At 45.3% G+C, this 17,227-nt stretch overlaps 1 protein-coding gene across 1 annotated transcript in view; it reads left to right on the plus strand.

Annotated features, from left to right (window-relative positions):
* The first annotated feature begins 15,044 nt into the window (after positions 1–15,044).
* The window catches only part of LOC137305654 (cytohesin-3-like), a 92,315-nt gene continuing 90,132 nt past the window's right edge, over positions 15,045–17,227 (plus strand). Inside the window, exon 1 of the mRNA XM_067974542.1 lies at positions 15,045–15,223. Within this exon, the coding sequence (XP_067830643.1) occupies positions 15,205–15,223 (19 nt within the window). The 5' untranslated portion in view covers positions 15,045–15,204. The remainder of the gene's footprint in view (positions 15,224–17,227) is intronic.

The following is a 17,227-nucleotide window of genomic DNA, read 5'->3' on the forward strand; positions in this document are numbered from 1 at the left end:
TCAAAACAGCAAAGGACTTGAATTTATACTCTGGGGACACAACCCCATTTTATTAACCAGGAAATGACATCACCAACGATGACTGACAATTCTTGTTAATCAATTGAACAGCTGCCATGTCTGAGGATTCCAATCGGCACAGGATGGGATTTAGGACCCAGGGCGAACCAGAATGTTAAAGGTACTCGAGTGCATCCTGGACCAAAATAATAACATTTTAATTTGACACTTTTTTTAGTTTTTCCTGTACATAAACACACCCTAAACCCCACCTTCTTATAAAAGGGGGGCCTAAAACACACAAAAAAAGATCTGATTGTGTCATTTCAAGCCCCGTGTTCTTGAAGTAATTGTGGAAGTGTCTTAAAGAATGAACGTTAAAGCTGAGGCAGCTTTGGATGACAGCTCACCGATGACATCATTGCTGATTTGACCTTCGACCTCTCTCAAAAGTGAAAACTCTGAGAGTGTCTCTTTCTGAGAATGATAATAAAACACACAATAAAATGGCATTTTGGCATTTGAGGGGAGATGCTTGACATAGAACTGCAAAGTTACATTAGTTTGCTACTCTGAAGGACTCCTTATCCTAGCTTCTAAATGACGGTGTCAGGAACCCATTGGAGAACAGAGTTATCATTTGCAGAAAATATTTTTCTATTGGTATACAGCTACAGAAATTCTAGGTCCACAAATATGGACATCCAATGATAGATTGATATCTGATGACTTTGTGGACTCCCCGCCCTGCAGATCGCCATGAGGACTCCCTAGGTTGCAGGGAGCCCAGTTTGGAAACCAATGCTCCAATGTGCTGAGTGCCTCTGCTACATGGTAGACCTCTGGCCTCAATGTCTATTTTCTCCAGGAATCAATGTGCCCGCCATTCTATTATCTGTCTCTATATTTGGTTCTTAATTACACTGTTTCAATGATGTCCATCTACTCTTAGGAACATTTCTGACCAGATATTTCTTGGTGCTGTTTAGTTGTTACTTTTGCTCAGTAGTTGTTTCAAATGCAGTTTAGCCCCATCTTGTTGGATTGGCTTATAATCTTGGCTATTATACTGTGCAACATTACAGTTCGAAAATGTTCCTTTGTCTGGTAATTTAGTGAAGACATGAACTAGATTTAAATAAATGGGTTAACTTGGAGGACAAAATAATAGGTCAAGTGGCTTAAACATCCACTCCCTCCACCGTGGCTGCAGTGTGTACTATCTACAGGATGCACTGCAGCAACTCGCCAAGGCTTCTTCGACAGCACCTCCCAAACCCGCGACCTCTACCACCTAGAAGGCCAAAGGAAGCAGGTGCATGGGAACATCATCACCTCCAAGTTCCCCTCTATGTCACGCACCATCCAGTCTTGGACATACATCGGCCGTTCCTTCATCGTCGCTGGTTCAAAACCCTGGAACTCCCTATCTAACAGCACTGTGGGAGCTGCAGCGGACTGCAGCGGTTCAAGAGGAAGGCTCACCACCACCTTCTCGAGGGCCAACTAGGGATGGGCGATAAATGGAGGCCTTGCCAGCGACGCCCACATCCTGAGAATGAATTTTAAAAAAAAGTGTTTGCCCACTAATATTGCAGTGTAATTTCCAGGCCACCATTTCTCCATGTATTCACTGCGCCAACAGTAGGTGGCGCTGAAACCAAACTGTGCAATCCAGTGCTGTTCTGGTCAGTGTCAATTAAAAGGAGAGTTTTTTGAGCTCAGTTCCTAGAATATTGTCGCTGTGAAATCTTTCCCCCTGCTTCCTCCAATTTGGCTGCCCGGGGTTAGATGCGATGCAACAGGCACGATATCCGCTGGTGGACTTTAAAGAAAGGAAGAGCTTGCATTTATATAGCGCCTTTCCTGACCTTGTGACGTCCCAAAGCGCTTTACAGCCAATGAAGTACTTCTGAAGTGCAGTCACTGTTGCAATGTAGGAAACGCGGCAGGCAATTTGCGCACAGCAAGGTCCCACGAACAGCAATGTGATAATGACCAGATAATCTGTTTAGTGATGTTGGTTAAGGGATAAATATTGGCCAAAACACCGGGGAGAACTCCCCTGCTCTTCTTCAAAATATCACCGTGGGAACTAATGCCTGAGATAGGGACTGCACTGAGATAGGGACTGCAGGGTTATGGGGAAAGAGCGGGGGGGGGGGGACTAATTGGATAGCTCTTTCAAAGAGATGGCACAGGCATGATGGGCTGAGTGGCCTCCTTCTGTGCTGCATGATTCTAAATCTTTGGTCACCTCTCACTTCTGATAACTGGAGGTTCAATTCCCACTCCAGAGATTTTTAAAAATTCATTTATGGGATGTGGGTGTCGCTGGATTTGAGCACATAATCTAGGCTGGCGCTTCAGTGACAGTACTGAGGGAGTGCTGCACTGTCAGAGGTGCCGACTTTTGGATGAGACATTAAACCGAGGCCCCGTCTGACATCTCAGGAGGACCTTAAAGATCCCACAGGCACTATTTCGAAGAAGAGAAGGGGAGTTCTCCCCGATGTCCTGGGCCAATGTTTATCCCTCAACCAACATCACAAAAAAAACAGATTATCTGGTCATTATCACATTGCTGTTTGTGGGACCTTGCTGTGCGCAAATTGGCTGCCGCGTTTTCTGTGTTACAGCAGTGACTGCACTTCAAAAAGTGCTGAATTGGCTGTAAAATTGGGAAGTGCTGAGGTGGTGAAAGGTGCAGTATAAATACAAATCTTCCAGCAGGAACTGCAAACACACTCCTCAAACTTCACTGCAGAGGTTTCATAATGAGCGCTGAACAAATTTGCAATTTTGCACGTGTGGTTTTCATATTTTTACGCTCACTGACTAAAACCAAAGGCATGTGTTTACAGCTTGTTTATTGTTGTGCATTGGACACCCTGGGCAGAGTCAGAGTGAGTGAAAGATTAATTCTGTTTCTCATAATGTAGGACCCAGGGGTACAAGGCATCACTGTAGTCACTGTAACGCTATTTTTTATATATAAATTAAATCATCAGTGCATTTTCTACTACCATATGGCAGCTATTATTTGCTTTGCACTAGGTGTAGACTTTATTGTTAGCTGTGGCTCAGTGGGTAGCATTCTGGTGTCTGATGTGAGAAGGCTGTGAGTTCAAGTCCCACTCCAAAGATGTTAAGCAGATAATCTAGGCTGACACTTCAATACTGAGGCAGTGGTGATGTCTCTTTTGGATGAGATGTTAAACTGAGGCCCTGTCTGCCCTCTCAGGTGGACCAAAAAGATCCCATGACTCTATTGCGAAGAAGAGCAGGGGAATTCTCCCCAGTGTCCTGGGCCAATATTTATCCCTCAACCAACATCACTAAAAAAAACAGATGATCTGGCCATCATCTCATTTCTGTTTGTGGGATCTTGCTGTGCACAAATTGGCTGCTGTGTTTAAGTTGCTGAATGTGAAGTTGTTCAAAAACTTTAGGGTAAGTTGTGCACAGGCCCGACTTGACAGGAGGTTGGATTGGAATACCGAGCTGGAAGGGCGGGAGGCCCGTTTTGCGGATCTCCTAATTTTCCGGTGGATCACCAGAGAATCGGAAGAGCTGCAAATCTGGCACCTGATTCTGCAATCTGCACTCCCACCATGCGAGGCTCCACAGCTGGAGTGGAGCCTCCTAATGTTTATCCTCAAAATTTTCCTTTATTATCCAATGGATGAACCCTAAAGATAGTTTAACACGAGAACATGGAGGACAAAATTGGAAGTGAACTGGTCCAAATTGAACCAATCTGGAAATGACATCGACGCGACTATAAGGTGTGTTATTGAGGCTGGAACAAGAGCCATCTGCTATCACCAGCTAGCTGCTCACCACAACACTCCAAGGGGAAAGACTCTTAGTCACAATCAACAAACATCTTCGAAAAGACAGCACTATGTGGCGAAAGACTGACTGTTAGTCACAAAACCAACGAACATCTTTTGCAGGGCTATGGGGAAAGAGCAGGGAAGTGGGACTAATTAGGTAGCTCTTTCAAAGAGCTGACACAGGCATGATGGGCCGAATGGCCTCCTGCAGCGCTGTATGAGTCTATGATCTCCCACAAGATAGCCCTATATGGGAAAGGCTCTTAGTCACCACAAGGTGACAGCACCTCCCAAACCCGCGACCTCTACCACCTAGAAAGACAAGGGCAGCAGGCACATGGGAACAACACCACCTGCACGTTCCCCTCCAAGTCACACACCATCCCGACTTGGAAATATATCGCCGTTCCTTCATCGTCGCTGGGTCAAAATGCTGGAACTCCCTTCCTAACAGCACTGTGGGAGAACCTTCACCACACGGACTGCAGCGGTTCAAGAAGGCGGCTCACCACCACCTTCTCAAGGGCAATTAGGGATGGGCGATAAATGCTGGCCTTGCCAGCGACGCCCACATCCCATGAACGAATTTTAAAAAAAGATAGGGCAGTAACATTCTGACTGTAACCCTGGTCTTGGTTTTTCTTGTACTCTAAAAATTTGTTTGCAAAAGTTTTCAACAAGTCTCTCAGTCAATCTTCTACAGACTGATCTACCAACTGGAAAAGGTCTGTGGCATATAGGCAGGCCCAGCAAGACAACCTATAGCAGACCTATCACAATAAGGCAGCATACCAGATTAAATACTCAGTATGATATTTATTTCTTTTGGCTACAACAGGACAGGGTTAGAGTGATGCTCATCTCTTGGACTGCACGATCTGGCAAGAAAGGTCCTGGCTTCGTCTGAGGCCTAGCAACACCCTGGATGCAAGAGGCTGCGCGTTCCCATTACGCTCCCGAACGAGCGTTGTGCCGCACCTCCGACAAAGTTACGGCAGCGCAACGGCAGAAAGCCCGAAGAGATTGAGATCAACACTTTGAAAAGATGCTGCTGCATGAAAAGACGCTGAGATATTTCCTCTTAAAACGCTTATGGTGTTTGGAAATAGAACATGACCTACAGCCCTTTGCAGCTGTGTCCATCCGAAATAATTAGCAGAGTTGTCGGAAGTGTGTGGTTAATGAGGTCAGTGATGCTAAGCTCTTCTCTTGAAACGCAGCTGAGGGGGAGGTGTGGTGTCATCCATCAGCTTTCGACAGAAAACATCCTTGCCGATGACAGCATTTGCTTTCGGTAAAAAAAAGGCTTGTTCTCATCTCACAGCGAAACACTATTGTAAAACTGAGGCTCTAAGCACTCTGCGAAGGAGAACATCTCATTTGGGTTTTTTTTTTGTGCTTTTCAAGGTCATGGCTGAAAGTGAGGGAGGTTACAACAGCAATAACTTGCATTTATATAGCGCCATTAACGTAATAAAACATCCCCATGGCGCTTCCCCGGAGTGGTAATCAGACAAAAGTTGACACTGAGTTACGTGAGGAGACATATAGGGCAGGTGGCCAAAAGCTTGGTCAAAGAGGTAGGTTTTAAGGAGCGTCTTAAAGGAGGAGAGAGAGGTTTAGGGAGAGAATTCCAGAGCTTAGGGCCTAGGCAGCTGAAGGCACAGCCGCCAATGGTGTAGCGATGAAAATCAGGGATGCGCAAGAGGCAAGAATTGGAGGAGCGCAGAGATCTCGGAAGGTTGCAGGGCTGGAGGAGGCTACAGAGATAGGGAGGGGTGAGGCCATGGAGGGATTTGAAAAACAACGATATTGGAACACTCTCCCATTTCAGGCACCCAGCGGTAGCATCAAACTCTCCCAGCTCGAGTACAGAACAGTAAAGTTGATCTCACTCTGCTCTGCCTCAACAACGTGTCTCAGCCCCAACCTCAGGAGTCTTCCCCCTACTGAACAGTGCAACATTTCCCCCAGCCTGCCCATGAGTGGGATTGCCAAATTTGGTACAAGTTAGGGGCATTTTTGCTCTTTGGGTGTGTGCCCAATAGGAAATGGATTCAGGCTGCCCAAACTCATTGGGCATTTATAGATCTGTAGCCAGTTGAGATGCTAGAAGCAAATGGCAGCTCCTCCAAGCGTAGCTTAACCCATCTGACCCCAAACATGCACTACGCACAGAAAGGTCAACAATGAGGCATCCAAAACCAAATAGAACACCTAATGGGTGCCAGGTGCAGATGAACTTCTGCCCGACCTGCCTTCTACCCCCTGAAACAAGTTGATTATTTTGGTGGCCTAATGATTTTCATTTATTTTTTAGAAGTAATATTCATGTTGACTTAAAACCCGCTAATTAATAAATTGCATACGGTTTCAGTAAGGTTACATAAGAATCCGATATATGAAGATGTAGGGAGGGAGGAGGCTCGTGTGGAGCATAAATGCTGGCATAGACCAGTTGGGCCGAATGGCCTGTTTCAGTGCTGTAGTTTCGATGTAACTCGATGTAAGATGAGAACTTAAGTCAATGGAAATAAATGGGCTCCTCTCGTTACCCAGATGCTAACTGCAATGCCCAGTGTAGAACTGAGAGCAGGAGAGTCCCTGGTTCTATTCTTAGTCTATGCTGAGTTTGCTGATCTGAGCCTCGGTGGTGGTCGCAGTGCTACAGTTAGCCCCTGGGCTGTAAAGGGGCTACAAGGGGCTTACGAAAGATAAGCCAGGATTCTCACTACTGACTGCTTTCCAGTGACCCCTGCTGGAAAGTGCGAGCGCATGCATCTGTGGCAATTGGGCGAGGAGGAGATTGGGGCTTGTTGACCATGTTGAAACAGCCTGCTGACTCCCATTGTCGCCACATGGGAAGGACGGCCACTTGGATGTGGTATCTGAGAGTGGTCATCGCCTCAGGATCTCCACCCAAGCCATGAATCAGCACCTTCAGGAGGTGGGGGGGGGGAATACTTGAGGGGAGGGGGAGGGGGCGTGGAATGCCCAACCATGTAATATGTAAAGAGAGAGGTTGGAGCAAAGTTTGAGAACGTTACAGCTGATGGAGAGACGTGCACCTGAAAATACACAACTTTATCTCACCGGCAGCTCCCAGCAGAAGAGGAAAGTATAGGCAGAGCATCTCGTCATTATCATCATCATCATCATCATTATCATCATCATCATCATCATTATCATTATCATCAACATAATTAGGGTTAGTCTTGGAGATAAAATGACACTGATCAAAAAAATTAGGCTAAAGTCTGAAATCTGCGATCATTTTTTTTTTAGCAAATTCATGAAAACATGGGACTCATAATCCTTGGGGGGCTCTACAAGAACATAAGTTGGGCAGGGGTTGGGGGTTGAAATTGGAGTGGAACATGGTTCCATCGAGTCGCCACCCGTTCTTTTTGCTGGCGGAGGTGGGGGGAGGGGAGATGGTGGGGGGGGCACTGCAGCATTTGAAGAACTGGTGGGATGATCTCACGCATTGGAAACTCTGCCCGTTTCAGCCTCACTAACTCCCCACGCAAAGTATGCCTGTGGACCTGTGTGCCGGGAGGGAAGGGGGGGCCCGCAGTGCCATTAGCAAACCACCAACGGCAAAATGAAGCTTTTCTTCAAAGGAATGGAACCACCAGAAAAGGCTGATTCTCCAATGGTGCCACTCCTAGATTCCTGGTGCCCTCAGAGCGGGCACACGGTGAACAACCAGACATGGCACAGGTGTGTGTCCCGTTAAGTAAGCGATCCTGCCCTTGGAGTTTGGGACAGGGTCTGGATCAGGGCTGGGGCACACTGTTGGTTGGACATCCCAAACCCATCTCACTTGGGGTCATAGTCTCTGGAAGTGCTACGTCAGAAAAGATTCCTTATGGAGTCCCAATTATCCTTCGCTGCGGCAGAGCGGGAAAGACCCCTAGAGGGTCTCTGCTTTAACATCAACAACAGACACCCTTAAAACCGAACGACCTGACCCTTAACCAACACTCATCACAGCAAACCATACATTAATGATTCAGAAACAACTTTGCACCTATACCAGCTCTCAACCCCTGACCTGCAATTGGAAAACCCAATTCCATCTCTGTGGTTGGAGCCGAAGGGTATGATATAGAACACAATTGTCCTTAAAACAACCTGCAATTTGATTATTTTCTGGATTAAAGTTTTCCAGGAGCACGGAAACACCAACTGCAGGAAGCCACTGTGGTTTTCCAAGGACATTCTTTCCAGCTGACACAACTCTAAAATTTTATATATATATAAGAAAAATCTCACTGTCTACAGAATCGTATTTTCTATTGTCATGTTTCAGTCACATTTTTGTGTCAAGTTTTTCCATTATAATTCTCTATATCTATGTTAGGCAATCTCCCATGGTGTTGCACACAGGGAGTCAACACCAAATGTAGTGTTCAGGTAAAGTGGGGTTAGGGGGATGATTGGACTAGGGTGTGTGTGTGCACGTGTTATTCAGTCTCTATTTTAGATCCTAGCCTGTTCCAAGCTCTGCACACCCACCACCCCATCCTTGCTGACCCATATTGGCCCCTTCAATGCCTCAAATTTAAAACTTTCACCCATGTGTTTAAATCCATCCATGGGCTCACCCCTCCCTATCTCTGTAACCTCCTCCAGCCCTACAAGCCCTCTCTCCATTGCTCTGACTCTGGTTCCTTGTGCATCCCCTCTCCCTTTGCCCCACTTTGAAGAATAGCCATTTGGACATGGCATGGGAGAGTGGACAATCTCCTTGGCACCGTAACCCTAGCAACACCTGGGTAGGGGATATGGGAAGCGTCTCAAGACAGTTTTTTACCAAATTATCTCAGTAACGTACAGGAAGCCAATCTGGATCACTATTTTCTGTCATACAGTTCCTGAATTCTCTTCTGTTTCCCCTTTCTTTTAATTTCAGGCTGGCTTAGTTACCGTAATTCCTTTAATAAATGTACACATTTGCCACAATTTGAAACAGAGCAAGTTTCAAAACATCTCATTCCGAACTGTTCTACCAGATAAGAGTGTGCGCTAGTGGCAGGGTCCAGTGTTCCCTGACCCCTTTAGACCGCAGGGATAATATCCCAAGTTTCTGTAACTGCCAGGGGTGGGGGGGAAGCCTCGGATACCAGCTGTCTGGAACTCTTGGGCTCGCTGCCCACAACTTTGAAGTTGAATTGAACAGATGGAGGGTTGTGAAATTCACCTGCTGAGTGAGGCCACTCACAAGGTTCAGGACACTGTACAGAGACACAGCGAAATAACAAATATTTCATAACACTAAGCGTGACATGGCTGGGTGCAAACGGGTTGGCTCTCCGACCAACCTGCTCAGCCCACTAAAGGGAAGCCAGTCGCCAGCCTGCTCATAGCTCCCAAGTGGAATTCTAGGTTTTATCACGAGAGATATAGAATATAAAAGCCAAGAGTATTGCGTGCTAATATTGGCTCCACACTATAGGAAGGATATCGAGGCTTTAGAGGGGGTACAACCTAGATTCATAGGATGCTGCTTGGAATAGGGAATGCAAGTCGGTAAGAAAGACTTGGAAAATTGGGTCTTTCTTTGTTAGAACAACGCAGATTAGGGGACGATATGGTAGAAGCATTGACAAATTATGAAAGGATGGCTCAAGGTAGATCGAAGCAGAGTTTTTCCAGTAGTTGAGGGGTCAAGAACGAGGGTCCAAAGATGCAAGATTAAACGTAAGAGATTCAGAACAGAAAGCAGGTGAAACTTCTTTGCAGAGAGTTGTGAGTCTGTGGAATTCACTTCCGGAGTTAGCGGTTGAGGCAGAAAATATGTCAACATTCAAGATTAGATTGGATCGGCGGATGAAGGAAAATGAGATGACCATATATGGGGTGGGTAAATATGACTCGGATTATTTGCTCACGTGGAGGGTACACGCTGACATGGACTGGTTGGGTGGAATTAGTTATAACTTCAATGTATTTCTATGATGCCATTGAGAGCTCAGTTGAGGCTTCTGAAGCCATGATGTGGAGATGCCGGTGATGGACTGGGGTGGACAAATGTAAGGAGTCGCACAGCACCAGGTTATAGTCCAACAGCTTTATTTGAAATCACAAGCTTTCGGAGCTTAGCTCCTTCGTCAGGTGACTCACCTGACGAAGGAGCAAAGCTCCGAAAGCTTGTGATTTCAAATAAGGCTTCTGAAGGCCGATCTCTAGAGCTTGTGGAGCCAGCTTTGTGTTCCCCTGTGACTGATGTACCATCATAGTCAGAGTGTCACTGCAGAGGCTCCATAAGTGGTAGGTCACTCCAAAGCTCAGTAACTGGTCCCTTGTAGAATCCGTAAATAGAACTTTATCTCTGTCCATAAACTTTAAACCAAAAATACAAGTGCAAATGACTGCATTCTTTAAATACATTTCCTTCTCTTATTTACTCAATTTTGCAATGACTTTTAAAGAAGTGGACAGAACCATTTCTTATTCTCAATCATTGCATTATTGATAACGTTTTATATCATTTCACTAAATTGAATTAGAAAGAGTTGCGCCTGCTCATGTCTCTGGTTTCTACTTGGTTCAGTCTAGGTTTGTATCTGAGCTTCCTCAGTGGCTCCAAGTGTTAGTTTAGCTCAGTTGGTAGCACTCTCTCTGCTAAGTCAGAAGGTTGTGGGTTTAAGCCCAAACGCCAAGAGACTGGACACTCCAGAGCAGTACTGAGGGAGAGCTGCATGGCTGGAATTGTGGCCCTTTGGCATGAAACAGTTAATTAAGCTTCTGTTGGCCTGTTTGACGGGTTCAAGTGCCTGATAAAGATCTCATGGCAGAGGAGATTTGCTGGAGTGGTGCTAGGGATGGGGGAGCTCTGGTTTTGTGGAAAGGTTGGGGTTGTTTTCCTTGGAACAGAGACAGTTGAGAGGAGATTTGATAGAGGTGTTCAAAATCATGAATGGTTTTGACAGAGTTAATAAGGAGAAACTGTTTCCAGTAGTAGAAGGGTCGGTAACCAGAGGACACAGATTTAAGGTGATCGGCAAAAGAGCCAGAGGCGACATGAGGAAACATTTGTTAACGCAGCGAGTTGTTCTGACCTGGAATGCACTGCCTGAAAAGGTGGTGGAAACAGATTCACTGGTAACTTTCAAAGGGGAATTGGATAAACACTTGAAGAGAAAAGATTTACAGGGCTATGGGGAAAGAGCAGGGGAATGGGACGAATTGGATAGCTCTTTCAAAGAGCCAGCACAGGCACAATGGGCCAAATGGCCTCCTCCTGTGCTGTACCTACAATGATACTTGAGAGATAGCAGGGAGTTGTCCCATGAAACATTCCTCCCTCAATCAACACCACCAAAAGATAAAAGCTTGACTGGGTATCCATCTTTCATTGTTGTTTGTGGGGTGTTGCTAGAATGGAATGGCCTGCATAACAGTTACTAAGCATTCAAAGGGATCTGGAACCATTAAGCAGATGGGTTATGGTATGGCATTACATGGAAATAACAATACAGCATCAGACCAATTGGCCCAACCAGTCCACGTTCGGGTATATCCTTCACATGCGCCTGCCCTGCACCCCCCCCTATCTCTCCATTCCCCTTTTCTTCCACCACCCATCTAGCCTATTCTTCAACGTTGACGTGGTCTCTGCTTCAATCGCTAACTCTGGTGGTGCATTCGCAGCCTCACAGCCCTTTGTGATGGACTTTAGCCCATCAAGAGCCTCTGACAAGTTTATTCTTCCAGGTCCTCATGGGTTCTGGGGGCTGCTGCCAAGGGTCAATCCTCCCTCATTCTGGTTTGATGAGCAAACACTCATCAACGATTGACCTGGCTGCATCTATGTTGCAAACCTTGCTCCAGCTGTGACTTTGAGTGCTCGTGGTACTATATGGAGTTTGAGATATAGTGGTATATTTTAAGACTTAGTGCTCTTGACTCATGTGATGGAAGCGTGTGTCGGATATTTAGGAGCAGAGATAAATGCGCTCAGTTCACCGCTACACAATTTTCCACACGTTATTTAATGTCTCAGGACATCCCAAAGCGCGTTACAGCCAATGAAGTACTTTTGAAGTGTAGTCACTATTGTAATGTAAGAACACGTCAGCCAAATTGCGCACAGCAAGGTCCCACACACAGTAATTAAATAAATAGCCAGATAATCTGTTGTTGGTTGAGGGATAAATGTTGGCAGGACACAGGGGATAAGTGTGAATAGTGCCAGTGGATGTTTTGTATCCACTTGAAAGGGTAGATGGGGCCTTGGTTTAATGTCTTATTTGAAAGACAGCACCTCTGACAATGTAGCACTCCCTCAGTATTGGACAGACATGCCAGCCTTGTACTTAAGTCTCTGGAGTGGGGCTTGAACCCACAATCTTCTGACTTAGAGCCACGGCTGACACCTAAATGGTTATGTTTACTTCATACAGCATTAATGAAGAAAGAAAGGATTTGCATTTATATAGCACTGTTCACATACTCAATGAATTACTTTTAAAGTGTAGTCACTGTGGTTATTTAGGCAAACACGGTGCATTGCTTAAGTTAATAGGATCTACCCATTAATAATTGGTTAAATTGGTGCTTCCTGCTTGGCGGGTGGTACAAAGATGTGTGGTTTTTTTATTCGTTCATGGGATGTGGGCGTCGCTGGCGAGGCCCGCATTTATTGCCCATCCCTAATTGCCCTTGAGAAGCTGGTGGTGAGCCGCCTTCTTGAACTGCTGCAGTCCGTGTGGTGAAGGTTCTCCCACAGTGCTGTTAGGAAGGGAGTTCCAGGATTTTGACCCAGCGATGATGAAGGAACGGCCGATATATTTCCCTGTGTGGGTGCAGGGACCTAAGATGAGAACTATAGATCAGAAGCAGATCAAGATGCAATGGGGGAATGGATGTGTTCCTGGCAGATGTCTTTTAATATTTTATTAATCTTTATAATCTTTTATTACCTCATATATTTAATACAAAGGGAGAAATTGTAACCCCCTAATGATAGAATATTTTGGGATTTTCGTGCAGTCTATACATTTTTTTTTAACAGAAGTTCTCAAGTTATTTAAAAGAGTTTCTTCCCTGAATCTGGTCTAAATTGTGCACTTCCCAATAATCTAAAATGGCCAACAAAACTAGAAACAGAAATGGAAATGAGAGTTAAACCCACCTCCTGCATGGAGCTTAGGCTCATTTCCTCAACTAGTTAACCTCTTCCCAGTTACCCCTAAATCTTAGGTTGGGAGATGTCATGTTGCAAGACTGAGTACAATCAACAAATCTCCATACTATAGAGAGAGAGAAATGAACCCACGAGAGAGAGAGAGAGAGATTAGGTTGGGAAGAGAGCAATAAAGAAATTAAAACATGGGGGAGAAAGAAGAGAAATTAAATCATTGGAGGGAGACTATTTAGATTGGGAAGAGAGGGAAAGAAATGAAAACATGGAAGAGAGAGAAATGAAAACATGAGAGAGAAATTAGATTTAGGACAGAATGAGAGTCATTTGCACGGAAAGGGCTGGAAAAAAACTATCTTTTAGATACGAAATTAACAAAGTGCCAAGTCATCATGTATCATTGGATACAGGGGAGGTCCCACTGGATTGGAAACAAGCCAATCATAGTACCTGTTTTGAAAAACAAACCTGGATAACTACAGCTCAATTAGTCTTAAATCATAACTTGCAAAATAATGGAATTGAACCGTAGGAATAAAGTTGAGGATTATCCAGATGAAAATCCCTAGTTGGTTTTGGCTGACTCAGTTTCAAGGGGAGATTCTGTTTGACCAAACTCCTTTGGGTAGATTTTTGGCTTCATTGACTAGATGGTGCTCTAGCGAGGTGGCCTGCACGCCCTTTATAGAACCCGCCTAATTTTCATGTCATACAATCATAGAATGATACAACACAGAAGGAGGCCATTCGGCCCATTGTGTCTGTGCCGGCTCTTTGAAAGAGCTATCCAATTAGTCCCACTCCCCCGCCCTTTCCCCATAGCCCTGCAAATTTTTCCCCTTCAAGTATTTATCCAATTCATTTTTGAAAATTACTATTGAATCTGTTTCCACCGCCCTTTCAGGCAGTGCATTCTAGATCAGAACAACTCACTGCGTAAAAAAAAAGTCTTCTCATCTTGCCTCTGGTTCTTTTGCCAATTATCTTAAATCTGTGTTCTCTGGTTACTGACTCTTCTGCCACTGGAAACAGATAATTTACTCGATCGAAACCCTTTATGGTTTTGAACACCTCTATTAAATCTCCCCTTAACCTTCTCTGCACTGAGGAGAATATTGATTTCAGCGGGCTCTATAAATGTCGCGTGATCGTCCCCAACCAGATCCCCGTCCAGGCCGTGAAGATGAAAATCTAACCCTTAAAATTTTTGAGAATAAGAGATGCCAAATGGACATTAGAAAGCCCTACGATAATATACCTGCACTTCCAGAAAGCCTTCGGTAAAATCTCACATGGAAGGGCTGCAACACAAGCTTAAAGCATTGGGTAGATATGGAAATTTACCTTCCTGGGTGCCTTGGTAGCAATGCAGCACTAAAGACAGGGTAACATTGTCTTTTCAGTCAACATTTGTTCCATTCAGCTGCTTTGCTGGAATTGTTGCATGTCCAAAACTAAACGTGGTCCTTTCTTAGGGACTGAGGATGTTTGGGCTGAGCTGGGCTGGGTCAGGTCAGGCAGGGAGCTGGACACGAGAGAATGGGGTTGGGATGGGCTGAGCTGGGCTGGGGGGTGGGGGTGGGAGCTGCACACTAAAACGTTGGGTTTGGATGGGCTGGGCAGGGAAGAGGAGAGTTGGAGACTACCAAGAGGGTGAGGGTGGACTTAGCTGAACAGGGTCAGGAAGGGTAGCTGACCACTACAGGGCTAGTATGGAATGGGCAGGGTTGGAGTGATGAGCTGGCTACTACAGATCAGATCAGTTCATGGTGGGCTGGGATTTGGGAATGGGGGTGGGAAGCTGACCAAAAAAACTTTGAGAAGAGATACCAAGTAAAGAAAGTTGTCCTCTCTGCACTCTTAATAAAATTCCACCCGGCTATGCTTTAATCCATTTCTGTACAGCTCCTTGTTAAAGTGCTGACGATATTGTGATCTGTATTTAGCTCAATTCAAAGATTTATGGTAATTGTTGAAAAAAAAAGGGCCTGAACTTCAGCAGCTTGAGAGGAAGTGACTGTGATCAGAGAGTTAAGGGTCAGTACACACCAAACTTTCAAACGCGGAGCAAGAGGTGACATTCTGAGCACTGCCTCTCCCACAGATTGCATAGCGAGTCGTTCCTCATTATGGTCTCTTTACCCCTCCACGTTGCCCCTCATCAGCAGCACTAGAGTGAGAGGTGAACAATTTTATACAGAAGCCGAGGCAATCATGGAGGATAACCAAATGGGTAAGTGAAATGTTATTTTGTCTCAGCCACTGAGTGCTGCCTCCATTGATGGGCTGGTTGGTTAAGTGTTCTGCCTGGTAGCAGTACTGAGCCATGCAGAACAGAAAGATCCCAAGCTCACTGTCTGGCTTTGTCCTTACCTCAGGCAGTAGCTACAACTGACCCCAACGTGTTAGGACTGGGAAGGGGAAATAAAATAGACTTCCAATGCCCGATCACTATCCCCTAACCCCTGCTGGGAAGTGCGTGCCTGTGCGGACATTGGGACTGTGAGGCTTGGATTAGGCCCAACTGCGATGTACCCAGTGGTTGAACAGCCGTCAAAGATCGCAGGGGAAGAATGGCTACGTGGGTGAGGTACTGGACAGCTGCCTGTCCCTGTGGACCCCAGAATGAGCCAGGAGAGCAAGGGGAAGATTGGAAGGAGCTGGGCTGAGTTATGCGTCATTAGTGTGAGTGTTTCGAAAGGCAAGGGCCAATTATTTCACAACCATTTTACTCCTCAGTTGCTCAGAGTTTTCTTTCAGCTTTGTAGTTTTTGTGATTGTCTTTGTGAGACTCTCAGAAGCAGAAGCAGCAGGTGGGATGGTCCTCCTACAGAACACATGAACAAACTATCGGAATGTGTGGGTTGGGAATTTAAGCTATTAACAAAAGTGAGGGAAGCTGAGCTTGTTTTCGTTGGAGAGAAAGAAAGAGAAAGAAAGAAAAAGAAAGAAAGGAAGAAAGAAAGAAAGAAAGGAAGGAAGGAAGAAAGAGAAAGATAGAAAGAGAAAGAAAGAGAAAGAAAGAAAGAAAGGAAGGAAGAAAGAAAGAAAGAAATAAAGAAAGAAAGAAAGAAAGGAAGGAAGAAAGAGAAAGAAAGAGAAAGAAAGAAAGGAAGAAAGAAAGAAAGAAAGAAAGAAAGAAAGAAAGAAAGAAAGAAAGAAAGGAAGAAAGAGAAAGATAGAAAGAAAGAAAGAAAGAAAGAAAGAAAGAAAGAAAGAGAAAGAAAGAAAGAAAGGAAGGAAGGAAGGAAGGCTGACTTGCATTTGCATGCCGCCTTTCATGACCTCAGGAGATCCCAAGGCGCTCTACAGCGAAGGAAGTATTTTTGAAATCACTGTTGTAATGTAGGAAATGCGGCAGCCAATTTGTGCACAGCAAGGTCCCACAAACAGCAATGAGATAAATGACCAGATAATCTGTTTTCGTGATTTTGGTGGAGGGATAAATATCGGCCAGGACACCAAGAGAGCACCTCTGCTCTTCTTTAAATGGTGGCCGTGGGATCTTTTACATCCAGCTGAAAGGGCAGATAGGGCTCTGCTTTAACATCTCATCAAAAGACAGCACCTCCCACACTGAAGCATCAGCCTAGAATTATATGCTCAAGTCCTAGAGAGGGACTTGAACACACAACCTTCTGACTCAGAGGCAAGAGTGCTACCAGTAAGTCAGGCTCACACCCTGTTCCACCTGAGGAAGTTAAGAGGTAACTTTTTCACCCAAAGGGTAATTGAGTTGTGGAATAAGTTACCCGGGAAGGTAATTGAAGCGGCAGTATGAATGGATTTAAAAGATGTATCTAGGGGGAGAAGGTATTGAGGGATGTGGTGAGAAGGTGGGGAGCTGGGGTTGATCTCTGAAGACAGTCAAGCTTGTTGGGTGAGTGGGCAAGAACATGGCAGATGCAATATAATGTGGATAAATGTGAGGTTATCCACTTTGGTTGTAAAAACAGAAAGGCAGATTATTATCTGAATGGTGATAGATTGGGAAAAGGGGAGGTGCAACGAGACCTGGGTGTCCTTGTACACCAGTCGCTGAAAGCGAGCATTCAGGTGCAGCAAGCAGTTAGGAAGGCGAATGGTATGTTGGCCTTCATTGCAAGAGGATTTGAGTACAGGAGCAGGGATGTCTTACTGCAGTTATAAAGGGCCTTGGTGAGACCACATCTGGAGTATTGTGAGCAGTTTTGGTCTCCTTATCAGAGGAAGGATGTCCTTGCCATGGAGGGAGTGC

This window comes from Heptranchias perlo, chromosome 40, assembly GCF_035084215.1.
Source record: "Heptranchias perlo isolate sHepPer1 chromosome 40, sHepPer1.hap1, whole genome shotgun sequence".
NCBI classification, from domain to species: domain Eukaryota; kingdom Metazoa; phylum Chordata; class Chondrichthyes; order Hexanchiformes; family Hexanchidae; genus Heptranchias; species Heptranchias perlo.